At 56.5% G+C, this 26,259-nt stretch overlaps 1 protein-coding gene across 4 annotated transcripts in view; it reads right to left on the bottom strand.

The window, feature by feature from the left end:
* Positions 1-25,222, bottom strand: part of PCDH1 (protocadherin 1) — a 59,941-nt gene extending 34,719 nt beyond the window's left edge. For all 4 annotated transcript variants that reach the window (XR_003994150.1, XM_030504477.1, XM_030504478.1 and 1 more), the window contains exons 1-3: positions 24,890-25,222; positions 18,607-19,421; positions 14,863-17,055 (exon numbers count right to left, since the gene is read on the bottom strand). Coding sequence is in view for 3 of the 4 variants with exons in the window: in XM_030504477.1 (XP_030360337.1) it covers positions 14,863-17,055; positions 18,607-19,421; positions 24,890-24,953 (3,072 nt within the window). In the remaining variant the exon portion in view is untranslated. The remainder of the gene's footprint in view (positions 1-14,862; positions 17,056-18,606; positions 19,422-24,889) is intronic.
* Between the last annotated feature and the right edge of the window lie 1,037 nt (positions 25,223-26,259).

Genomic DNA, 26,259 nt, shown 5'->3' with positions numbered 1-26,259 from the left:
ATTGGGGGTTACCACAGATCCTGGGTTGATGATCCATCAACGTGTCAATCTCACACCAACAAATGCATCTACATTGGGATGTGCAAACAGGAGCTTTGTCTTGGAGTCACGCAGGGATGTGTTTGCTCTGCAGAGCTCAAGCAGGGCTGCAGAGGCAGAGCTGCGTCCAGGCTGGGCAATGCTTTTGAGAACATGTGCACCAGGGGAATAGAAACAAGTAATAGCAATAAGACTGAGGAGCCTGGTCTGGGGAGGAGAGGGCTAAGGGTGGCAGAGACACAGCACTCTTCAAGCTCATAAAAGCCTTCTGCAAAGAGAAAGCTGCTGCTTTTGGCCACAGGCAGACAGGAAGGAATGGCCTTCACTTGCAGCAGCAAAGACTAAGGTTAGCTGCTAAAGAAGAAAATACAGTGGTAGGTTTAGCTTAGATTGCCAATAGATTGCCAAAGCAGAAGTGCAATCTTTACGAAGGGATAGGCAAGCATCTCCCAGGAGGTGTGTGTGTACAGCTCTGGAGGAGCTGAGGTCAGGGCAGTCCTGCCCACTGCAGATCTGCATGCAGATGACCCTCCAGAGGACATCCTTCCTCTGTAGGCTCTGCAGCTGTGTAAAGCCTTGGAAAAGCCTTCACTGCACAGACCTCACTACCCAACATAGAATCATAGAATGGTCTGGGTTAGAAGGGACCTTCAAGGCTCATCAAGTTCCAACCCCCTGCCACGGGCAGGCATATCTTCAACTAGATCAGGTTGCCCAGAACCACATCCAGCCTGGGCTTGACTGTCTCCAGGGATGGGGCATCCACCTGGAAACCTGTGTTTTACCACCCTTGTTGTAAAGGATTTCTTCCTCACATCACCATGCCAGGCACCGCTGTCCCACTGCTTCCTCCTGCACCCTGACTGCCTGGCTGAGACTGCTTTCCTCCATCACTGGGGCTCATCGAATCACAGAATCATTTAGGTTGGAAAAGACCTTTAAGATCATCAAGTCCAACTGCAAACCCAAGCCTGCCAAGTCCACCACTAAACCATGTCCCTATAAATGCCACATCTACACATCTCAATGCTTTTGCTTTCTCTCTGTGCTTGTAAAACCCCAGACAAGCAGCCAGGACTCCTTGGGGTGCCTGCAATAACACAAACAAACAGCCTCAGAAACCCAGCCTGTGACAGTTACTATCCCTCCCCCGAGGGGTCCCCTTCCAAATAGCATCACTTTTACGTAAAAAACACCTCCTTTAAGTGTCAGGTCCTGCCTGGCAGCCCCCGAATGGGCTCTTCTCACTGCATGGCAAAGGCAATCTACACTCAAACCCACTCCCCTCCAACCCTGCACAGCACTGATGGGGATTATTGCCCGCCCCGTACTCTGCACAGTCCTGGTAGCTTGTGCCTGGCTGAAGCTCTCTACCCAGAGAGCCCTGCTCTGGAGTCACAGGAAGACACTGAATCAATTTGTCTGGCACTGACTTACAGCAATCGGGTTTTGATTGACCTTTGCCTGTGAGGTTAAAGAGCCTTTCAGCACGCAGCGTTTCCTACACAAGAAGTTGCTTGTACAATGCGATCAAGGCACGCCTCAATCTTCTTTTGGCGAAGTTAAACAACCCAGGTTCCTTATGTCTCAATCCGCAAGCCAGCAGATCAGCGTTGTGGCCCTCATCTTTACTTGCCCCACTTCTTCCCCATTCCTCCTCAGTGGCGATCCCTCCAGAACTGCTGGTGCCATCCCATCAGGGCTGTCCGCAGAGCCTTGCTTCTCCTCCTTCCTCTCAGGGTTTTGCATCCTAGGACTGTAACAACCCTTTGGTGGGAGCACTGCGAGTGCTCACACTGAGCTACTCATGCAGTGTGACCCTTAAATCCATTTTAAAGTCAGTGCTTTCCAGGATATAAACCAGCATTCCCTATTTCACAACATCCAAGCTTTGCATTTGGCTGTGTTAAAATGCACTTTGTTTAAATAGGCCCAGTTTACCAAGCAATCTGTATTGCTCTGCATGACTGCTCTATCCTCATCATGATCTCCACTCCACCAATCTCTGTGTCAGCTGCAAATTTTATCAGTGGTGATTTTATATTTACTTCCAGATCGTTGATTACAACGCTGAATGGCAGCGGGCACAGTGCTGCTGCCGAAGAGCTCCTCTAGGAGAACCTCGCTCCATGAGGACTCCCAACCAACAACAGCTTTTCTTCACTAAGCTGTTGATAAACCAGATCTTCATCTAGCTAACAATGCTTTGCTTCTAATGAGGAGTGTTAATGCAAAGTAATAATAATAATAACATAATGCATTATCAACTCAGCATCTTCATCCAGCTCCAAGTTGATCAGCTGCACGCTGTAATCTCCCACCAGCATTAAACCAGATCTGCTGCTTCAGACCCGCAGGTATGCCTAGAGCAGATCCTGTTCCTCACCGTGGCCAGGAGCAAATACCTAAGGAAAGGTTTAAGAGCTGAACCTGTCACGTAATGCCACTGCCCAGTATCCCTTCCCATCAAACTGCGTTGGCTGACGTCAATGCTATTTCCATCACTGAGTTTCCTGCCTTAGCTATTAATCCAGTTGTTCCCTGGGGCTGGTGAGGACAGTGTACGCTGCGCACAGCACCCCACCTCTATTCCAGCTGGCTCTCACTCGTCCTGGCCCATCCTGGGGTCCCTACCTCCATTAACACCCCCAGATCAGACAGCTCCTATTCTAGACCTTTCAGGACTCTTTAGCACAAATTATTTGACTTGATTATTTCAAATATCACGCTTCCAAGGAGCTATGTTTAATGTTGAACTGAACCTGGTTCTCAGCACACTGGCAGGTACTGCATCCTACGTTGTTATGTCTCAGTCCAAACTACCAGAACTATTTATTGAATGCGTTTGCATTTTTCCTACGTAATTAACCATTCTGCAATCTCCACTTGGAAATGACAGTTCCTGGATTCCACCTCTTGCTAGCACATTTTTTAAAGCACTCCTCACTGCGTTGAGCTTGTCAGAATTGATTTTCCCCCAATGTCTTTGGCTTTCCTTGTCAATTCTCTACACTCCATAACCACTCATTTCTACTAATTGCCATACACTCCCTCTCTTTTCCTCCCTCCTTCTCCCATCTATTGTTTTGCTGTTTCTAACTGCTGTCTCCACTTTGCCACTGCACTAGAATGGGGATTTGGGGCAAAGCTGCCTATTTTCTTAGCTGAGGAATTGTGGCTCTGAGAAAAAACTCCTTTCAAGGGCTCCCTAGTGCCTGCTTTTATATCCCCAATGGGGAGACCTGCCTGTGCCAGCCTCTACATCCAAGGAGCAAACGAGCCCCTATTCCACTTTCCACAGGGAGCACCGGCACCAGCGGCTGCCTCCAGCAGCAGCGGATGCTCTGATGAAGACATTCATCCCCTGGTAAATCCTGCGGGTTTCTGTTGTGCTGCAGCTCAGGGTTTTTTTCCCTGAGCAAGGAGCTGTTTGCAGTTCGTACATTTAATATCCCCCATTCTCTGTGAAGTGCATTCGCTCCTTTTTGACTCCACGCCTGCTTTTGGCCTCCGCGGCATCCTGCAGCAGTGAACTCTCTGCCCGCGTGCTAAGCAAAAAAAGCACTTCCCTTTGGTTTTGCATCTGCTGCCTGGTAATTTTTCCTTGAAATCCTCCTGCCTGCAGGGTTATGAGGAAACATGAGTAATTGCTCCTCGCTCTACCCCTTTCCAATTTCACACATCCGCGCTGCATCCCGCTCCACCGTGTCCTCTGCGAGCTGCAGCGCGCGGCTACGTGCAGCCTGTCCTCCCGCAGACACCGGGCAGGTCAGGCCAGCCTTGCTGCCCTTCCCTGTGCCTGTTCCAGCTCTGCACCAGCCTTTCTGCAACGGGGGAAACAGGATCACACCCTCAGTTCCAGTTTTGGGGATTATCTGACAGTAGCAGGGGCTTATTTTGATGAGAAATTTTCTCCCCAAAAGCCTTCCTCAGCCTGGTTGCGCACCCCAAAACCCCCCAAAACCAGTCCCTGCCATAGAATCATAGAATGGTTTGGGTTAGAAAGGACCTTAGGATCATCTAGTTCCAACACCCCTGCCATGGGCAGGGATGACTCACACTAGACCAGGGCTCCTCTGTCCTGCTGCTCTCTACCATAAGGGTATCCATCTACAGATGCAGGAGGGGGACTAAGGGGACCCCATCCCTGCTCCCTCCTGCCTCGTCCCTTCATTGCAAACATCTTGTCAGGACCCAAGCTGATTCTCCTTGCTAAACCCAGGGAAAACACACTCAGCCTAAACCAGAGCAGTGCTATGAAGGAACAGGGCTGTGGGTGTTGCACCAGCTCCCCACAAACACACAGCATCACCCTCTGCGCAGACAACGTGGGCTGAGCAGCAGGAGATGCTGGTCCCCGTCTGACATTGTGCTGTTCACAAAGGAAACCTTAAAATCCACCCTGGGCACACTTTTCCTGCCGACAGGAACGGTGCAGAGCGACAGCTCCCATGGGGATGAGCAGCTCTGCTCCCCCCTGAGCATCGATGAACGCTGGAGTGGTGGAAATATCAACATTGATAACTACAATGTTGATATTTCAATGCCATTAGCTGCTGATCCGAAAGCAGGATTCGCGGCTAATGGGCTCATCTGGCAGCTTCCAATTGCTCCTGCGCCTCCCCACATGCCAGGAGCCTCAACGGCCTTTCAGCCAGCTGCCAAAGGAGCTTGCTTCCCCAACAGCCGCCACAATGCAGCAACTCACAGGGTTGCAAGTGAAAGGCAATGTCAGACCCAATGCCCAGAATATAAAAATAAGTGACAAGGGAGCCATTGTAGCCCATGAGTTAGTCAACTTCAGATATTAATTCATGAACCCTTCTCTTTTACAAACCAACCTGGAGCTATGCAACATCCCTGGTTACTGCAAAAAAACCCAGAACGATAAGTCCAGAGATCATGCTCCAAACTACGCTTTTCATGTACAGAGGCTTTGCTGCATGTGGGAATGATTTTATTTGCTAGTGTTATGCCTGGAGAGGAGCACAGCTCCAGCGCAATGCAACACAGGCTTCAGAGCAGGAGGCTGACGGGAATATTATGCCCATGGAAACCAGGGCAAGCCGCAAGGAAAGCTGGACCTGAATTGCCAAAAGCCATCCAGGGCAACATTCTGGCTCTAGGAAACAGGACACAAGCTCGTGGCCATAAGCAGTGGACCATTTTACAGCTCATCTGAGCAACAGCTTCTGCTGGTGTTTTGGGGTGAAGATGGACTCAGAGCAGATTGCTCTTCCAATCCTTCCCCATGCTACCCCAGCAGGACACTAACCAGCCATGCACTCACATTTGGAGAAGAAACTCCCCCAAGAGCATCCCCCACTCCTCCTGCACCCACCTTCATCCCTGGGGCTGCCATACCTGCATCACCCGCACATGATGTAAAGAGCTCACAGCGATACGTGGCACCAGCAGAGCAGTGTGATGAGGGAGAGCATTGAGCAGCAAAAGCCAAATGCCACCCCAGCTTGGCATCATCCTCCTGGCACCTATGGTAACCCTCTGCTCCCTTCTCCCTCTGGTCCCCTTCATGGTCTGGGGATCCTGTCTGCCCCAGAGGTACCGCCCTGCGCTGCCACAGCATCCCCAGGTCCAGATGTCCAGAGGCTTAACTATCACTTCTTAAAGTGGACCAAACCACACCAGAGCTGCAGTTCCCAGCAGTACTGGCTTGTTCCCTTTTAGCACAACACGAAGGAATTGAGGAAAGAGCTTATGTAGAGCAAGGGAATAGGTACCAGGGACTCTACTTGCTTTGGACAAGGAAGGGATGGAGCAATGAGGCAGGACAACCGCCTGCCTGGAGCTCCAGCCAGCACTAACATGGGAGGGAGATAGATGGAACCAGCCCTAAGCAAAGGTGTGGTCTATGCACCTCCTGCATTCAAAAGAACCATTCAGGCCTTCCCAAAATGTTGTCACTGAGGATGGTGTCTCCAAACAAGCACTGGAGTTCTGGACAGGACCACTAGCAGACTGTCTGGACAGTTCTGGACAAACAGTTCTGGACAGGACCACTAGCAGAATTAAAGGCCCAGTTTTCTGATCAGCAAATCTGGTGATTTGCTGGAGTCACCTCCATCACAGCTCCTGTGGTTGCACAAAGCACATTAGCAACAGGGATGACTGTTCTGGTCCATCTGGTGTTTGAGTATCCTGCTCCAGTGGAAGGCGTCCTTGCCCATGGCAGGGGTTTGGAACTGGATGAGCTTTAAGGTTCGTTCCAACGCTAGTGATTCTATGATTCTATGTTGGTGATGTCTCCTTTGATGGCTGTTTTCTGCCCACAAATCCTTGTGTCCATCCCTACCCCGGTGTCTGAAATGATGGTTGGTCACAACAACGCTTTAGATCTTTCACTGTTGACGAATGAAACTACAGAAGGAATCCATAACTGGAGGAAAGACGCAGAGGAATTCTTGGGAATCACACCTCTGAAGACAGGTATTATGTGAAAAGCACTTGCTCACTCTTCTAAGTGGCCCTTTGCATGGCATCCATCGCTGGCCATTAGCAAGTGCTGACCTTGCAGACAAGAAGAGAGGTGCTGCAAGTCCTGCTGAAATAATGATAGCAGAACAGCCGTCCTAAAATGGACAGCAGATCCCGAGGCACTATTTAATGAATAAATCTGGGTAAAATGTGGGCTGACTCCACATGGGTGCCCTGAAGCCTCCTGAAATTTGCATGATGCTCAAAGAAGCTGCCAAAGCCCGGTGCCAACCTGCTTGGTCAGATCGAATTTATCTAACTCATAGCAAGATCTAACGCAATTAGAAACCCATTTAGACAGCCTCAGGACAGAGATTGCCTAACCTCTGTGCCTATCAGAGCTCTGAGCCCATCAAGGATGTGCAATTTGGCTTTTCTTTGGTTGAAATGAAGACTGGAAAGGAAAATATGAAAATAAATCATCTGAAGGATGAACCATAAAATCTAAAGGGGTCATAATCTTTATGGAATAATGTCTAAATTGGACTGACCGTGGTGTCCCAAAATGTCTATCACCTTCAAGCTGATAATAGAGCCATTTTGTAGATAGCTGGTATGGAATGGAAATTGCTTGGGACACAGAAGGAGGTCTCATAACCACATTAAAACCATCTGAAGATCCCAGGGAGAAAAAGGGTTCCAGAACTGGGAGTAACACTTGAATAAAGCCCTTGAGGAATCCAACAGCTGTAGAGTGGGACAATAACGCTGGGAAAATAATGAGCTAATCTGGCTCCCAGTTGCAGTCAGTGGAGCTGACAGATAGTATTGAAAGCTCTGGGGAGAGCAGGGGGTCCCAAGCCACAAACTCAGGACTCAGAGAACCAGGAATTCTTCAGCATCAGACTTGGCATGGAAAAAAATGTCAATTTGTTGAAATCAGATCATTTTTCAAGCGAGTTTCTTGTTTCTAAGTTGGGGCAGGGGGGATATCTTTGCTGACATGTAAAAATGAAAAAGTGATGCTCTTGCAAAGGTAATTTTCCCTTCAGCATTCAAGCCAAGTATTCATTATGAAGTTAAATTCAAAAGGTCAGTGAGAATCATGCCTTTCGAAATTATTAGGAAATAGATATTTATACATCTACATCCGTGGATTTCCTTGAGCCACAATAAAAAGAAAATTGTCAGTTCCTGCTGATTTGTTTTCAAGTTGAAAATCTTTCTCTCATGGCCACTCTGTTTTCTAACCACCTCCATTTCCACAGGCAAAGGGCAGAAGCTTTTCCTTCTTGCTCAAGGAATTGTGTCTATTCCATAAGCTTGTGCACTAACACGCTCTAGAGCCCTCACTTTAGTGGGCTGCAACCAACCTACATCTGATGATGAATGAGGATAGTGGGTAAGACAAGCCTTCATTTGGAGAGGTCAAGCAGGTAAGATAAGGAACATTGTAAGGCTTGTTAAGGCCACTTGTCTGCCTGCACTGGGCTGGCATTACCACTCCTACTGGCACAGGATCCCGGGTATGGATGAGTTAAGGACAGCTTTCTTTTACCCTGTCCTCAAATCCTGGGTGAGCTGTCAAGTCCTTGGGCCAGACATTGCAGATCATGGCTCAAGAAAGATTTCCTGAACATTAGAGAACATTTCTGAACTGTCTTCTCCAGGCAACACACATCCCAATAGTCCCTAACAAACTGTGATCTCCTTGAAATCCTTGGAAAAAAACAGCCCAAGCTCCTCCAGGCACTCCCAGGGCCTTGAAGCACAACACCCCAAAAGGTCTTGCCCAGCCTGAATAATAACGAAGAGCTCTTCAAACATCTGAAATACTGATTTGGCTTTCTTCTGGGCTTGAGTGCTTTTGATGAAGAAGGAGAAAGATTAACAGATTAGTGTAAGAGGAACATCAGACACCACATTAGCAAGACATTTAGAGCACGATCTCAGTCCCGAGCTCAGACAAGGAGCTCCCCCCCCAGCAGGATGGATGGATATCTCTCAGAGTCTCCTGGCAGCAGCTTTGCAGCTGCTTAAGAGCATCGGGGAGCTTGGAGCATGTGAAAACCAGGCCACGTGGGAGCTAAATAGCTCCAGGCTTTCAGGTTGCTCGGGCCTTTGGAGATGTCTCAGAGGAGCTAAATCAGGGCACTCTGCTCCTACAACTTTGCTACGGAGCAGGATCAGTTCCAAAGGAGAAGGGGGGATTTGCTGCCCTCCCAAAATGATGGCTCTAAAGACAGTGTTGATGAAACCCACCAAGACCACCACATTTAGATAGTTTAGATGCCACATTTAGATAGTTGATCATCAAGCAGGTATTTTGCAAGTGGAGGTGCGCAGAAGGCTGTTTACCTTCTGGGGCAAGGGCATCTTTGGGATCTTTGGGCAGGATCCACAAGGCATGCCTGTGAATGCCAAAATGGATGTAAATGATAACGTATGAGCTTTCTCCTACCCTCCTAGCAGGTCACTGCTACAAACCTACTCTCCCACCCACTCTATCCTGTGAGCATCTGAGGGACCGAAGTAAATAGCTTACAGCATGGGAAGACACTGATGCAAACCAACCAGGAGATGTTTTTAAGGGATCTTTGGGAGTTGTTTTCTTTCTGTTCACTTATCTGACCTCCTCTTCTTCTTGTGCTCTCAACTGCTGGATTGAGTCAGGAACCCCACTTGGAAAAGAAATCTATACTACTGGTGGGATAGGGAAAGCAGGTCCTCAAGGGTGCACACCGAGACCTCCAGAAATGTCCAGAAAGTCAGAGAGAAGACAAAGTCAACAGGGGACCTACTGGGGGAAGGCTGAGTGTGTCTAAGTCACAGGTGACCCTGGCTCCCAGAGGTGAAACCAAGACTGAGCTTCATCTAGGTTGGATTGATGGATGCTGCAGCTGCTGCCAGAGGTGACAAGAGGGTGCCAGAAGTGGCCCATGCCCCTGCAGCCAGGCTCCACCTCATCCATGTTCAACCCATCTCTGCCCCAACCAAGCAGGCTGTATGCTTCCTGGGGCATTGAAGGAGAAGGGTAAGAGTTCCTTATGAAGAAATCTCCATTGATCATCTTGGTTTCTCCCAGGAGCAGAGCTTGGGTTGTGTAACTGCAGCTCAGGTGGACCAGCATGCAGGGCAGCGCGTAGGAGCACAACTCTCCCATGGAAATGGGCTGTGCCCAGGGTTTCACACATAGGTGCTCTCACCCAACAGGTATGCGTGGGGATGGAGGGTGGAGGGGGAGGAAGGAGCTTTGGGCTTGGCACAGGGCTTGGCTCCATGGGCAGCCTTCAAAAGAACATGCCACCAAGAGACAGATTTGGCATGGGCTGAATGTCCAGGACTCCACAAATCATGAAGGGGAGCTCCTGTTCCAGCACAGCCCTGTATGAGCTAGCCCATGCACAGCTCCATGGCTCTTGCAGAGGAATCCAGGGTGGACATCAGCTTTGGGGACACAAGCACACAGCATCCACAAGCACAGAGCATCCACCTCTTCACCGCTACCCATGTTCTCCCCAGGGCTGCCATCCCCACCTTGAGCTGACACAGTTCCCATGGATAGAGCTGCTCTGTGTCCCCTCACGCTCCCCCGCAGCACCCCACCCTGCCCTACATCACGCACCCCCTCATTACCCCAGCCTCCTCTCCATCCCATCCCAGAACACCCCACCCTTCACCCCATCCACAGCCTCCTGGCTGCTCTGGGTGGAGGGACCACAGGGAGCCCAGGGAAACACCCTGCTGGGTTTTACCCTGGGTTTGGGTGACGGATTCAGCAGGCTGCAGGGCTGGGCACTGCTCCAGGCTGGTCTGTGCACTGCAGCTGAGAGCCCGGCCGAGCGGGCAGAGCAGTGCTGGGAATATCAATCAGCACAGCTTGGCCTGCACAGCCAGCGCTTTCATCCACAGGGATCCACAGCTCGGCTGGCAGAGCTGGCCTCAGTCTCAGCATCCCTCTGCAGCAGGGCCAGCCGGTCAGAGAGACTGGTGGAGAAGGGAAAGCGATGGGGAAAGGGTGGTCACTGCCTGAGCAGACAGGGAGAGATCAGGAGGGAGGGATGGAGGAGCAGATACGGTTGTGAAAGAGGGGGGGGTGAGGGAAAATAAAAGAACTCTCCCAAATCCAAGCTAGGGAAGCCTGTGTTCACCACAGACCAACGCTGGCTCCAAGGGCATCAGGCAGGGGAGAGCCTGGGGGTCTGAGAAGCAAAAGGAAGAGGAGGCCAAGGAGGAATGAGCAGCATCTTGGCACAGCAGGGTGGGAAGAGGGGAACTGGCCAAAGCTGCAAGTCAACCAGCGGCCCAGCCCGATGTGAGGAGCCCCAGGCAGGTAGCACAGGCTGGGTGAATCTTCAAGGAAGCAAAGGATGAGGTCCGAAGCGCTGTGGGGCCAGGGACTGCCAGGCAGGAGAGCCCAGATGCTCTCCCCGATGGTACAGGGACAGTGAGCACCACTGCCTCCTTGCAGACAGGCTTCTGACAGAGGACTGCCCAAGGCTGCACGCTGTGTACACCCCACTGTCACCTCCCACTGCATACAGGCTGTGCTCACCCCACTGCCACCACTCCACATGCTACAGCTTGCACATCACCCTGTGCCACCTCTCTGTGGTACCAGCTCTGCATCCCCCATGCCTCCTCCTGCGGGCCTCCCATACAGGCTGCATGCACCCCACTGCCACCTCCTCCTGGCACAGGTTGTTGTTCATCTCCTATGGCTGAAGCTTTCCAATGCCCCACGGTGCTCCCTCAGGCACAGGCACCCTCCCTGCCATAAACCAAAGTTCGCCAGCACAGACCTGCAGGAGCCACTGCACATCCCTGCCCTGCTCATGGGACTTTCCACATCCTCACCAATGCCCCAGAAGCAAGCACAATGTACAACCCACTCTCACCCCTCCTCATGCTCCCCCAAGCACCCCATTGATGCTCACAAGCACTCAGAGCTGTTCTGCAGAGCCCAGACGCTCTTCCCAGCAGAGAGTAAGCTCAACCCCTGGGACATCACCAGCACGCTCCCTCCTTTGGTCTCCACATGCCAAAGCCACAGCTGAAGCAAGTGCAATTGATCCTGGCATCAGGAGCTGCTGTGCAGCACCAGGGAGCTGCTCCCAGCACAGCACCTTTCTGAAACTGGGGAAAACCAGGGCAGGTCCCCCATGAACCCTCAGCTCCATCTGCAGCTCCTCGCTGGATCCATTTATCAGCTCATTCCACGTGAACGACCTTGAGAAAATCCACTGACCCAGGACGGTGGGAGCCTTTCCCAGACATCTGCCAACACCTAAACCTGTAATTTATGGAGGCTCTAAGCTAAATTCTGAGACAAGACAATTTCATTTCTGCCCATTACAGTTACAATATCCCTCTTATCCCCCCCTGCAGAGAGTAATTAATACTGCACTGTGCTCCTGAGCCTGCAGGCAGGTGCAGGCACCTCTGCTGAGCTCACAGCAGCCTGCTGGAGTTAACACCACTCCAGCAGCTTCTTGGGCAGTGGGGCCTCTAAGGACCCAGGGCAGGCTTGGTTTGTGCAGCTGGGAAAGGATGCAGCAGATCCCTCCTCGGTATAAAACAGCCCCAAAGGATGGAGCCTGGGAGACGGGCAGAAGAAAGAGACTCTCCCCACGCGTTCTCGCCTCGGGTTCATCAAAGAGCTGCTGAGGACAAGGAAGGAAGGGAAACTTCTCTCCAAAAGTTCCCAAAGGGAAGCAGATAGCAAGGCTGAGCCAAGCCCCCAGACTGCCTTGCCCAGCCCTGAGGGGCCTAGTTATTTAGGTGGTTGCTGGTGTCTCCTTTCCTCCTCTGCAGCCATAGCATCTCCCCACAGGTCCCAGCCCTGCCTGCCTAGGAGGCCCAGACACTTCCTGGATGGTTCAAGATAAAACCTTATGCTGTTAGCAAAACAAACTAGGAGGCTGTGAGAGCCAAGGCTGGCACAGGGCTGAAACCACCGAAGCCAGAACCACTGGTTTCCCCAGATGATCTAATCTCTCCCAGCGCCAGAGCTCCTCTTTCTCCAGCAGCCTGGTGCGGCCTTTTGGAGCCCCTGGGGAAGAGGTGAAGCTGGTGTGATGGGCGCAGGGATGTCTGCCCCAGTTTGAAAGATAAACCATGAGAAAGAGGAAGGGGGTGGCTGGGGAAGGAGGTCCATGAGATGTGGTGCTTGGCTGGAGGGAGCGGGGTGTAGGTGATGTGTGGCTCCTGCCTATTGGGATCCATCCTCTCTCCAGCCCACTGGAGACAAGAGCCTGAGCAAGCTCCAGGGCAGCAGCATCACCCCCAACCTGCCCACAGGAGGGGCAGAGCCATCTTCATGGGGAGCGTGGCTCCATCGCCCTCCCGCAGCCCCGCCGCCGCCAGCAAGCCTGCCTGGGAGCATGGGAGCACCTCTGCTTTGTGCAAGGGTGCCCATGGCATCCCAGCGTGGGGGAGCACCCTGCTTCAGGTGCTTCCCCCTCAGCACTGCTGACGCACCCAGGCTCCATCTGCAACTGCGTGCGTCCTCATTCCAGCACTGCGGCGGGTGAGAGGCATCTTCCAACCCTCACAGCAGGATGTGGGTCATGGCAGCCAGGCAGGGATCTGCTCCTCCATGCGCTGGGACATGGGTGGGTCTCAAAAGGATATGGGAATGAACCAGGAGAAGCTGTGAAGGGGGATGTTGGGGTGGATGAAAGCTGGGTGGGATGGTCCATGGCTCAGACTGCCTCCACGTCCACACGTGTGTATGTACATGCATGCATTGTGAACCATGTCCTAGAGGAAGGTGCCTCCTTAGATGGCAAAGCAGTGACTGGAGATGGGAGATGTCAATCTGATGAGGGGGGTCAATACCATGAAGCCTCTGGACTGGCCACGCTGGGGCACAGTGGAGGGCCTGTGGAGGTGGCTGGCCCACATGAGCATCACCTCTGGGTGCTGCAGGGTCTGGGTACTTCAATGGCTGAGGATGTGGGAAATATGGTTGCGAAACTGCTGGGAGCAAGAGCATCTTCAGGGGCAGCAGGGAAAATAAGGCACAACCGGTCAAAAATAGAAAACTTTATTGAAGTCAAATCCAACAGGGCAGCTGAGCTCAGCCCCACGGCAGGAGCCCAGCCTGCCGCTCTCCGGGATACAAAGAAGGGAGCAGGGGTCTCCATAGGGCACAGAGGATACAGCACGGTGGGGGAATGGAATGGGTGGCTCTCACCCACAGGAACCCAGGAAGAAGGCAAAGCCGCAGGCACTCGTCCCCCCTCTCCATCCCTAGCTAGTTAAGGATAGACCCGACAGGCGCCAAAGCAGAAACGTGGTGCAAGCTAACTGGCCAGACAGCCCGAGAAAAGAGGGTCCTGCAAGCTCCGGGCTCATCCCACGACCTCCTGGGACAGCTCCAAGCTCCAGTGCACACCAGCGAGCAGCCCTTCCCAGTCCACAGCCAAGACCTACCTCTTCCCTGCCCCGCACGCAGCAGAGACCCTGGCTAGACCAAAAGCAGTGACCCGAGCGCAGCACGCAGCAGAGACCCCAGTGCCCCCCTCCTCCAGCTCCCAGCACAGACCCCGGCACACGGCCGGACCCATCCCGCCTGGAGGAAGCATCCCAGCCGCCCAGATCCACTCTCCCTCTCTGCAGCACGGCTCCTGCAGAGCCATAGCTCCGGGCCCGATGCTCGCGCTAAGGGAAGCCTGGTTTTCACCGCGCTGGCTATGGCAGAGGGCCCAAGCCTGGGGGAAGCCAGAGCCTGGGAAAAAGGCAGAGCTTTGCTCCTCCACCCAGCCCCACCTGCCTGGGCAGCCACAGTGGGTGCAGAACTCCCTTTTGGGCGGCTTTTTGCAGGGATGGTGAAGGGTTCAGCCACACCAGCGGAGCTGGGTTGGCAACAGCAAGGCTAGTGCCTTCCTCACCGCTCCCCGGATAGGGGCAGGGCTGGAAACTGCCTGCCCAGAGCTGTGGCAGGAGCAGGACCAGTCTGTCCTTCCCACGAGCCAGCCCAAGTGGAGGGATGGATGGGAAGGTGGGCATTGCCCTCCTTGGTGCTCTTAGAGCCAGTCCCCAAAGGGATTCAGGTGGGATTCCCTCCCCAGAGCCCCACATGCAGAGGCACACACATGCAGCGCCCTTCACATCACCATCACCCAGGCAGCGCCACCAGGACCCAGCCCCGGGCGCTTTGACAAGGGCTCCAACAGATTTTGGCCTCCCCCCCTACAACCCCCATCCCCTCCCCATCCCATGACCAGGCTCCGCGGCTCGGCTCCAGGGCAGTCCTCAGCCAGCCCCCCCGGGGCCACGCATGCAGGGCTGGGGGCCAGTCCAGGCTCACTCCCACACCTCTGTCCAGATGGCTCCCCGGTGCAGCGGGGGGGCCGCTGCCGGCCGCAGGATGAGCTCTCCTACCTGCTTGTTGGTGTATTTCTGGGGGTTGGTGCGGTAGCTGTAGTCCGAGTACTGCTCGGAGCCCGTCGAGTTGTTGTCCCCGGTGCCAACAAAGGTGTTGGTGGCCGGCAGGTCCTGCACCACTTGGTGCTTCTTGGAGGCAGAGGGCGACTGAGGCTGCAGTTGGATGGAGGGCAGCGGCGAGTTGGAGCGGTAGTGGCGACCCAGGTCCGGGCTGCCCGGAGGGTAGTTGAGGGGCAGGTGGATTCGGGGGCTGTCGCTGACAGAGTCGTTCATGAGGTTGAACTTGAGTGATTTCTGCAGCCCCGTCTCCTCCTCATCCTCTGTGGGCTTGGGTGGCTTTGGAGACTTGCTCTTCTTCACCTTGTTCTTGCTCTTACCACTCTTGCTGGCCTGCTTGGGTGCATATAGGTCCTTGGTCTCCTTCTTGCCTGCTTGGTAGCCGCTCTTGGCCTCCCGCTGCCGGCAGTAGCGCACCAGGACGACCAGCACGATGACCAGGGTGACGGCCACGATGCCGGCGATGACTCCGAAGAGGATGTTGCTTCGCTGTTTGCTGCGCTCATATTCGGGGTCTCCAGCAATGTCTATGTCGAGCGGGGTGTCCAGGCTGTGCCCCACCAGCGTGTCCAGCAGCGTGCGGTTGGCCAGCGTCTCGTTGACGTAGAAGTGCACCAGCGCCGTGCCGTGCCGCGAGGGCTTGCCCTTGTCGTTGACGCGCACCACCAAGCGGTGCAGGCCATGGTGCTTGCGCAGGATCTCCTTCTCCAGGGTGATGTCCCCACTGTGCGGGGAGATCTGGAAGAGCTCGAAGGGGTTGCCTCCTGTGATGCTGTAGATCAGCTCTGCATTGACACCAGAGTCAATGTCCTCTGCCTTCACCTTGCTCACCTGCTGGCCAGGGCTGGTGTGGGGCAGGATGTGTTTGTAGGTGGCATTGGAGGGTGAAGTGATGAAGGGGGCATTATCATTCTCATCCAAGACGTTGATGGTCACCCCCACGTAGGCAGACCTGGGAGGATCCCCACCGTCTACCGCCTTGAGTCGGAAAGTGTATGTGCTCTGCTGCTCCCGGTCAAAAGAGATGCTGGAGAGAATGGTGCCAGTGCCATTCTGGATGACAAAATCCCCGTTGTCTTGCTCCACTGACAGCTGGATGCGGGCATTTTCTCCTTTGTCAGCATCAATCACCGTCACCATGCCCACAGGGCTGAGGGGTGGCATGTTCTCCATCACTGAGAAGTTGTAGCCACTCAGCATGAACTTGGGGTCGTTGTCGTTCCTGTCCATGACGTTGACGGCCACAGATGCTGTGCCCTTGAGGCTGGGGCTGCCCTTGTCTGCTGCCACCACCAAGAACTCATAACGCTCCCGCTGCTCTCGGTCCAGCACCGCCTTCACCCGGATCTCCCCAGAGTCAGGGTCAATGGCAAAGGATCCCTTGGAGGAGGGATCCGTAACCAAGGAGTACACTAGCTTGGCATTGGAGCCACTGTCAGCATCGCTGGCACTCACCTCCATCACCAGGTCATCGGGCTCATTGTTCTCGGGGAATGCCACCTCAGTGAAGCTCTGGCTGAAGACGGGCGCATTGTCATTGACATCCATCACCTGCACCTTCAAAGAGTTGGTGCTGGAGAGAGGCGGGTTCCCTGAGTCCACCGCCACGATCTCAATGGTGTACTCCTTCACTGACTCATAGTCCAGAGGCGTGGTGGTCTGCAGGAAGTATTTCTTCTTGCTGTCACTCCCTGTTTCACTAGCCTGCCGCAGCTGGAACGGGACATCACCCGCCACTACGCAGGTCACCACAGCGTTTTCACCCTCATCTCGGTCGGACACTTGTACCAGAGCCACTGCTGTCTCTACTGGCACGTCCTCCGAGATGTTGGCCATGCCATCCTGGTGGGTGACAAGCCCTATACCCCGAATCTCTATGGAGGGTGCGTTGTCATTCATGTCCTTGATGGTGACCACCACCTGGGTGCGGGCGCTCTTGGGGTTGGCCCCCTTGTCCTTGGCCATGACGGAGAACTTGAGGATGTTGACGTCCTCTCGGTCGATGGGCCCCTGCACGGTGATGAGCCCCGTGGCGCGGTCCAGGCGCAGCAGCCGCCGCACCATGTCTGAGGCTTGGTGGAAGGAGTAGTCAATCTCGGCATTGGCGCCCTGGTCCGAGTCGTTGGCTTTCACCTAAGGGATGGAGGGAGAAACGGTGAGCAGAGAGCACGGTGGTGTGAGCCCCTCCACAAACCACCGCGCTTCCTGCCGCGGCTTCCTCTGGGGACGGCTGTGGGGGGGGTGGAAAACCAGGATTTCCTCTTCTGGGGCCAACGACTATGGGGCAAAGAGCCTGGGACCGGCAGAGCAGCTGGGAGCGGCCCTCCGGCATGGAGGCTTCTCCTTGCTCTTCCGGTGAAACCGGCTGGGCCGGTTGGCCATGCTCCCTTCCCGGCCAGCTCCGGCACGCAGGGAATCCTCTGGAACCCGTGCCGTGCAACCCAGGCAGCAGCGGGGAGGGACCACAAAACCCTCCCCAAAAAGGAGCTCGAGCAGCTGCCTGGCTAAGGTGAGGAGGAGGGAGGAGAGGATGCATGGAGCTGCAGCAGCTCCATCCAGGCATCCAGGGATGCAGCCAAGTGGGGACCAGGGCTGCCTGAGCATTGCATGGCACCAGCAGTCCCTGCCTGTCCATCAGGAGCTCTGCATTCACATAAACCTGCCTTTACGCCTATTATTTGCTTTCTAGAAAAGATGAGGTTTGTCTAACATTTGCCTCCCTAATCGGCTCTCCGAGCAGCCTCTTCTCTGCACCATTTGCTGCTCCGCCGTTATCTTGCTCAGCAGATTTGGATGGAAGAACGAAAAGTTGTTAAATGTAAATTCCACCTTTTACCTCCACTCACAAAAAAGGCAGAAGTCATTTTCCCCCTGAAAGATAAAAGCTGAGCAATGGCAGCAAGCGGCGGATCAGCCCATTCTCCTCCTGGCCATGCAGCTCCCTTATCTGCTTCCAACTTCCATTCTCTTAACAGTGAAAAATGAATTCTTAAAACATTCACATCAGAATTAGCGAGCAGATGAGAGCTGGCCGCGCTCCGCTTATTAAGATGGCAGCTGCAGATAAACACATGTCAGCTACTATCATCTCAGTGTCCCCTCCAAGCCAAATCCACCACGATCCATCGCTTCGGGCTCCCTGGGCCGGTTTGCACCACTGCCTGAGACGGGGCAGAGCCCCTATCCCATGCAGACAGCAAAGCACCCCCAGAGCCATGGGCAGGCCCCCCAGACGGGCAGCAGGGATGCTGCCTGCCCCCCATCTCCTGTGCAAGCCTCAGTTTCCATGGAGAGGCCAAGGGAATGCAACTTATGAAAGGGTCTATGTCTTGTCTGCAGGCAGCATTGAGACGGGTCTGGCATGAAGCCAGGCTCCCCATGGACCTTGGGTCCCAGCCCTCCCCGTAACCCGGAGCCTTGATCCTGCACACCCGCCACCCTGCTGCTGCCTCTTGGCCGTGTCCTGCACCTTCCCGTGCGTCCCTTACACCCTCATTTTAGATGTGACATCCCAGGGACCTGCCTGCCAGTGACACCATGCTCCTACAGCTTGTACCCCTTCCATGCTCCCTCCTCCCTTGAGGAGCTGTGGCAACAAGTGGCTGTATAAATGTTCCCTGGGTTGTCCCTGCTGCAGTTGGGCAAGAGGGGAGCTGGAGAGGAGAAGAAAGCCCCCGCACTCACCTGCAGGACCGAGTGCCCCACAGGGCTGTTTTCGGAGAGCTCTGCCTCATACAGGGCCTTCTCGAACTTGGGCGCGTTGTCGTTCATGTCCAGGATGGTGATGCGCAGCAGGGCGCTGCTCGCCCTTGGTGGGTTGCCTCCATCCTGCACCTTGATGGTCAGATCATAGGAGTCCCACTGCTCCCGGTCCAGATTCCCCATGACGATCAGCTGTGGCTGCTTCTCATCCTGATCCTCTGCTACCTGCAGCCCAAAGAGCTCCTGCGCCTCCGGACCAGCCGTCAGCTCATAGGAGGCAACACCGTTGGGGCCCGAGTCCCGGTCCATGGCCAGGGGGATGGGGAAGAGAGTCCCGATGTTGGTGTTTTCAGGGATGGAGAGGGTGAGGACGGGCGAGGCAAAGTTGGGGGTGTTGTCATTGATATCGAGCACCTCTATCTGCCCCTCGAGCAGGCGTGGGCTGCTGTTCAGGATCAGGTCAGTGATGGACACTTCGAACTCCAGGAAGCAGGGGTCTCCGGGCAGGAGGTGCTGGCACTCACGCAAGCTCTCCCGGTCGATGGAGGTCTCTGTTGTGTAGATGTCCCCAGTCTTGCCATCCACACGTAAGTATGGAGCCCCCACTTCCAGCTTGTAGAGGTGCCCCACGTCCGGGAAGCCATAGTCAGAGGCTAGGCTCCCTATGAGGGTGTTGGGGGGTTGTTCCTCCTGCACTTTGTAGACCACACGTGTCCCAGAGACCAGAGCAGGGAGCTGGAAGAGGAGCCACAGGCCCAGGTAGGATGCCAGCGGTTTCATCCTGTGCTGCAGGGGAGCTGCAAGGAGACACAGACACCAGACGTTAGGCAGCCCCAGGACCACTCTGCCCCAGCCAGTTTCCCTGGCATCTCCTTTTGGGTGCACCCCTTGTGCGTGGTTCCAAAGCAGCCCCCCAAAGGGAAGGGGCTGGCAGAGCTGTGGTCCCCTGGCAGCCTCCACAAGCAAGTGCCCTGAAGGACTGGTCCTGGCTTGCAAAGTTCCTGCAACGCCCTGCTCGGGTGAGCAACCCCATCATTGAAACCCCAGCCCTGGCTTCCTGTCACTTGCAGGAAGCCACTCCTGCCACTGTCCACCCTCTTCATCACCACACAAACTGTAATTAGACCCAACGAGGCACACTAACAGGGTGGACTGCACACAGCCCTGCCAGCAACCCGATGGGAGCCGGCCAGGCTCCGAGACAGCTTCTCACCACAGGAACACAGGAGCATTGTGTGCCACGCACTGCAGGGACACTGCCTGCCACGCACGGCGGGGACACAGAGGCACTGCACCCATCTGCCAGCCCTGTGGAAACAGGAGATCCCAAAGCGGAGCAAGGGCTCTGCCGGGATGCAGGGATGCTGCCCATCCAGCACTGCAGGGATGCATGGCTGCCACCCATCCAGCACTGTAGGGACATGGGACACTGCAGGGATGCACAGCTGCCTCCCATCCATCACTGCAGAGATTCATAGCACTGCTTACACTGCAGGAATACCACCCATCCATCACTGCAGGGGCACGGGGCACTGCCACGGCAGGGAGAGAGCAGGACTGCCCTCCCTGCACTGCCAACACAGCAGCACTGCCAGCCTTGCACTGCGAGATACGAAGCCACCACCCATCCAGCACTGCAGGGATGCAGGAGCCCCGAGCATCATCCCTCCTGCACTGCATGCAGGGCACTGCCATCCGCCTGTTGCCCTCACAGGAAGAGGGGCACTGCCCATCCCTGTATTAGAGGGACAGAGACTCACTGCCCACTCTGCAGCGCAGATCCCACAGAGCGGACCCTGTGCCTCCCTGTGCACTGCACAGCCCCAGCACACTGCAATGGCAGGCACAGCATCTCCCCTCTGCTGCACAGTCACTAGGCAACCCCACACCCTGCGCCAGCAAACACTGTTCCCTTCGCTCACTGCAGACACACTGTTCCTTCCCATTCCTCCCACTCCAGACTGGGACACTGCACACACATGCACTGGGTGCCCACCCCACTGCTGCAGAGGCAGTGGCAGACGTTCTGCCCCCCTGCATTGCAGAGACACACACTGCACACGCTGCACCGCAGGCATCCAGCCACTGGAAACCTCCTCGCAGTGTGCACACGCTGCAGAGGCACTGCCAGCCACTTCTGCACCAAGCCACAGGCCCACTGCCCACTGTCTGGGGCAGTGCTTGGCCACCAGCTTTCCTGTCCCCTGCTTTCCACTCTCGGAATGCACCTCCAGGGTCCAGGCGCACCCACACGGCTTCTGCTGAGCCGTGAGCATGAAGGGTGCAGCCCAGCTCACCAGCACCCCAAAATCACCGTGGTTGGGTGCCCTAAAATCAGCAGCCAAAAGCATCTGCCCTGGCCCCATAGCACCAACCCTCTCGCCACCCCCATCGCTTCCTCTTTCCATCGTCTGCGCCCAGCCTGTGGGATGGGTGAGCGCTCCTCCACCATCTCCCCTCCATGGTGCCACATAGCAAGTGCCTAATCCCTGGTGACGCTGGCATTGTACAGATCCTCAACAAGTGGAGCATCATGCACTGTCCACCCTGGTACTTCCCACAAGCCAGCATCTCCCAGTCCCTCTACCCCTCCGCTTCCCCACAGACAGATGCCCCATTCCTGGAGGTGTTCAATGCCAGCTTGGATGGGGCTTGGAGCAACCTGCTCTAGTGGAAAGTGTCCCTGCCTGTGGCAGGAGGTTGGAACTGGATGAGCTTTAAGCTCCCTTCCAACACAAACCAGGCTGGGATTCTGGGATTCTGTGATTCTATGATAAGTGCCTCATCAATGGCATGGAAGAGAGAAGCTCTCCCTCCACAGGTGAAAATACATCTCTGTTTCTGGAGATGAAACTATGGTCCTGAAGCCTAGCTTGACTCTGCTCCCTTGTCCTGCGAGCACCCTTCATGCAGAGAAGAGGTATTCCCACCTTGCTGAGAGCATGCACAACTGTCCAAACCGGCATAGAGATGTACATCCCCAGGAGGAAGGGAAGAGGCAAAGAGGACTATTCCATTCCCACAGAGGCTGAGCATGGAGGAGGTAAGAAGTTGAGCAGAAACACAACGCCCCTCTGCCTTAACACAGGCCCTCCCCAGCAATGCGTGTACACGCACACACGTGTGCACTGCCTGCGTGTACCCGTGTGCGCGCTATGAGCATTTGAGTGTCTGTAGGAAAAGCCACACATGTGCCCACATGTGCACTTAGCAGGGTGTGCAGGCGTGCCACACGTGTGCATGGAGCACATGCGTGCCCGCACCGGGGCAGCCTGTGCACCAGACACGAGCTTGCACTCCCGCACGTGTGCGTGCATCGAGCAATGCGTGTGCCTGCGTGGGGGGACCATGTGCGCATGTCCCTGCTGCCACCGGCTGTGCATTCAGGTGATGTCACCCCACACGGGGGTACTTACACCGTGTGCGTGTGCACGCCCTGGCTGGGTCACACGCGTGTCTGCACGCAGTGGGCGTGTGCGCTCACACCAGACCCCTACAGTTGCCTTCACAGGGTGGCTGAACCAACACTGAGCTTCATCATCCTGCTGCCTTGCACTCCCTTTGGACATGGGGAGCAGTGAGGATGGGGAGAAGGCGAAGATGGGCAGCCCTGGATGCTAGGAAGGGGGTCCCAAGGGACACCCCATCCAGGAGCAGCACCCGCGCCCATCTCTGGACTGTTTGCACAAGCCTGTTTGCACTAGGCTGGGCCATGACTGACGATGACGTTAGCGCCGTCCTGACTAAGCCTTGGTGTGAGGTGGAAGATCGCAGGTAAACGTAAAAGTTCCTGACCCGGTGCGATGCCTCACACAGCCCTGACTGAGAGCCGGGAACTGGGAACGCCTGTGCTGGCCTCAGAGAGGGAAGGGAGTCACCCAAAGATGCCCAACACCTATGATTTCTGCTCCAAAATAGGGGCTGGAGCCTGAACCCGAGCCCCATTCCCACAGGTGAAGGAAACTTCGGAAGCAGGAGGCTGGAGGAAGAGAGGGGCTGGGGGCCCGAGCAGGACTATCACCCCACAAGGGGTGTGAGGGGCCCCGGTTCACTGGGTGAGGAATCCTGCTCAGCGCCTAAGGGTGCGAATGACACAGCGCAGACGTGAGAGCCCAGAGTTGGGCGTGAGGAGGAGGAGGAGGAGGAAGGCTCCACCACTGGGGAAAAGCACGTCTGTGCAGGAGACAGAGGCTTCCCAGGGGCTGGTCCAAGGCATCGGGCTATTTTCCCATGGGATCTAAGGACCATCCCACACTTTCTTCTCTGGTGCCAGGCACCTTTTTTCCAACCTGCTGGCAGAGCACAGAGCACTTAAAACTCAAAACCCCTCCCAAAACAACTATTCCTCCGCACACACAATTCTCCCTACGGGGAGAGTGTGAGAGAGACTGAACCACATGAGAGAGGCGTTAGTCACGCTGCTTAATGCATGACTGGGAAGCTCTCAGAGGACAGTGGCATGCAAAATCCTACAGAATTCAGCCATCCACCCCCCAAAAAAAACCCCAAGTCCTAATGAGAGAGAGGTTATAAAGCGCTGAGAATTGAAGTAACTGCTTGGACAAGCCTGTGCTCCCTGCGATTCCCACAGCCCCTTGGCCCCGTTCCACAGAAGGCAGCTCCGCTCCGGGAACGGGCACCAAAGTCCACCCTCTTATTGCTCCCAACGGCTGATTGCATGGCTCGGAGCCATGCTTACAAGTCCATCCAAACCCTGCACTGAGCACACAAGTACTAATCCCCCAAACCGTCCCCCCCCCCTCAAGCTCTACTCTGACACTCGGAGCTGGATGTTGGAGCTGGAGCAACATCCAAGCAAGCAGCAAATGCAAATCACGGCTCCACTACAGGCAAGGGGTTGGGATCAAGGGCCATATTGTCCAAAAAACGGCCATGGATGCTCAGTCCTGCATCGCAGGCACAGATGGGCTGAATCCTGGGCATTCCGTGGCACGTCCCACGGTTTCCTTCGGCTCCAGCTGCCACTGCGGCTGCTCGGCATTTACACAGGCTGGGCCCAAGCACCCCAAGCCGGAGCATCCCGCGATGGGGAACCCCACTCGCCTATGGGCAGCTTTACCCCAAAACCATCTCTTAGGAGCTGCACAGTGATGAAAAGAGGGCGAAGCTCGGGGCCCTCCCTCCTCCTGCCTCCTTCTCCACATCCTTTCCAACTCCGGCAGCCAGCGAGGCAGAGACCTGTCAGAGCCTCCCCGGGCTGGCAGCCCCCATCCTCCCACCCCGGGGGTCCCCTATAGCCCCTCCGGGCTCCCGTCCCCTCCTGCCGCCATCCCGGCCTGGAGGGGGGGTCCTGGGGGAAGGAAAAAATGCCGCGGGCCTGAAACACCCCGGCAAGGCCGGAAGGAGCGGCTGGGGAGAGGGGATAGAGGATGGAAGGAAGGGATGCGGGGAGGAGGGAGGCCGGGCTCGGCTCCGCGGCTCCCGGCGGGGCGGCCCGGGCTGAGGCTCCCGCGGCCGGCAGCGCCCCGCTCCGCCGCTCCCCGGCGAGCCCCGGGGGGATGAAACGGGGCTTCTCCCGCCAGCCCCGCACGGACATCGCGGGAAAACAGCCGGGAGCCGCTCTCCCAGCACCGGCTCCACACCCAGCCCGGCGCAGCGGCAGCGAAAACCGGGATTTCACTCGTTCAGACACCCCGCTCCGGTAACATCCCCCAACACACAACCGCAGCCTCGACACGCACCCCTCCCGTATCCTACCCCTCCGGGGCACACGCACACGGGCGTGCACAGCAGCCAGACCCCTTCACCCCGCTCCTCCCGCACGGACACACGCAGCCCCGCTCCCAGCTCACCCGCAACTTCTCCGGTTCCCACGCACAGCGCGCCCCGAGCCGCGCTCACACCCGGGTGGCAGGAAGGGGGGGGACACACACACCCCGGGGTGGCAGGAAGCGGGGACACCCCCCCAGAGCCACCCCCGACGGGCAGAAATCCCACCCAAACCACGCTCTCGCTCCGACACAACCGCACACCCACAGCCACCCCCCGCCGCCCGCCCTGCCCGCGCCGCACAACAAGTGGCAGAGCCGGGCGGGACCGGTAACCGGGAGCCGCCGCCCGCGCAGCCCGGCGCGGAGGAGCGCGGAGGGACGCGGGATGCTCCCGGCGCCGCTCCCGCCGCCGCCCGGCCCCGCGCTCCCGCACAGCGGCGGGGTCCCGCCCGGGGCATCCCGCACGGCTCCGCAGGGCTCCGCAGCTCTCCGCGGCCGCGGGCGGGAGCTCCCGGCCCTGCCGCAGCTCTTACTTGGATGCGGACGGCGCTGCGCTCCGTGCTGGCCCCTTGCGCGCTGATCCAGCGGCGTCTGCATCGCCTCCTCCCCGCCGGGACCGGGCTCCCCGCACCCCCCCCGGCTCCTCTCGATCGTTATCCACGAATGAAAATCAAATTTAAAAAAAAAAAAAAATAAAAAAAAAAGGGAAAAATGAGGGGGGGCCCCAAAAAATAAATCTAAACGTCCCGTGGGAACCGCCCCCCCTTCCCCGGGCCGGGGCTGCGGCTCCTCGGCGGAGCGGCGGCGGCAGGGCTGGAAGCAGCCCCGGTGGGCAGCTCCGTCCGTGCCCGCCTCCGTCCCTCGGTGTGTGTGAGGATGTGCAAGCGAAGCGCAGCGCAGGCACGGCCCCTTCCAGCCCCCCCCCGCTGCCTCCGCCTCCCGCCGCCACCGCGGGGAGGTGGAGCTCCGGCTCCTTATCAGATCCCGAGCCCAGCCGGGCCGGGGCGAGCGGGCACTGGGGGCCAGGTAGAGCCGTTTCAGCGCCGAACCGCCCGGCTCCGGGCTGCCGGCCCCGCGGTGGTGAAGGGGGGGACCCGCAGCCCCGCGGACCCCTTCACCCCGCGTACCCCTCCATTCCTCACTCACTCGCGTGTGGGACGGGTCTCCCCTTTCGCTCTCCGCTCGGTGCTCTTATCTATGTATTCACCCGTTTATTTTTTCACCCCGCTGTGCTAAGGGATGGGAGTGAGCCCATGGGGGGCTGTGCACACCCCTCTGCGCACCCCCAAACCGAGGCGGGCTCCCAGCCCAGCAATGGCTCCCGCAGCCCTGCCCGTGCGAGGCAGTGTGGCTTGGAAAAGGGACTGTCCCCTCCCGTCACACCTTGGTGAATCACGCGTTTATTGCAGTGTCGGGACTGGGGAGCAGAGAGCATTTGTGAGCTCCCGAAAGCACCTGCGAGCTCCGGCTGCCCTTGCGGTGCCCTCGCAAGCTCTGCTCCCTCAGCTGGCCCCACGGGACCTCCGGAGAGGCCTGGGGACAGCGTGCTCCAGGGGTGTCCCTTCCCTCCATGCCTCCTCTGTGTGCCTGCGAGGAGAGCCAACGCTCCCTGCCAGCGCGCTGGCTCTGCAGCCTGGCCCTGCCAAAGGCCTCAGCGCTCTCGGATGGAGATGCTGGGGTGGCTCTCGGCATCATGAGGGCTCCTCCCCAAGCAGCAGCCGCCTCCCCGGCCGGTTGCAGAGCAGCTTTCTAGCCGGGATGCTGGGAAGTCCTTTCTGCTTGGCCGCAGCGTGCGGCCGAGAGCATCGCTTCCCGCCGAGCCACGCCAACCTGTTGCGCAGCGCCCAGCGCCGCACACATGCTCAGCTCGGCTGCGATCACTGCACCATCTAGAGGCTGCGCA

The sequence above is a fragment of the Strigops habroptila genome, chromosome 12, assembly GCF_004027225.2.
Source record: "Strigops habroptila isolate Jane chromosome 12, bStrHab1.2.pri, whole genome shotgun sequence".
Taxonomy (NCBI): Eukaryota; Metazoa; Chordata; class Aves; order Psittaciformes; family Psittacidae; genus Strigops; species Strigops habroptila.
This window is presented reverse-complemented; position numbering and strand designations above follow the sequence as displayed.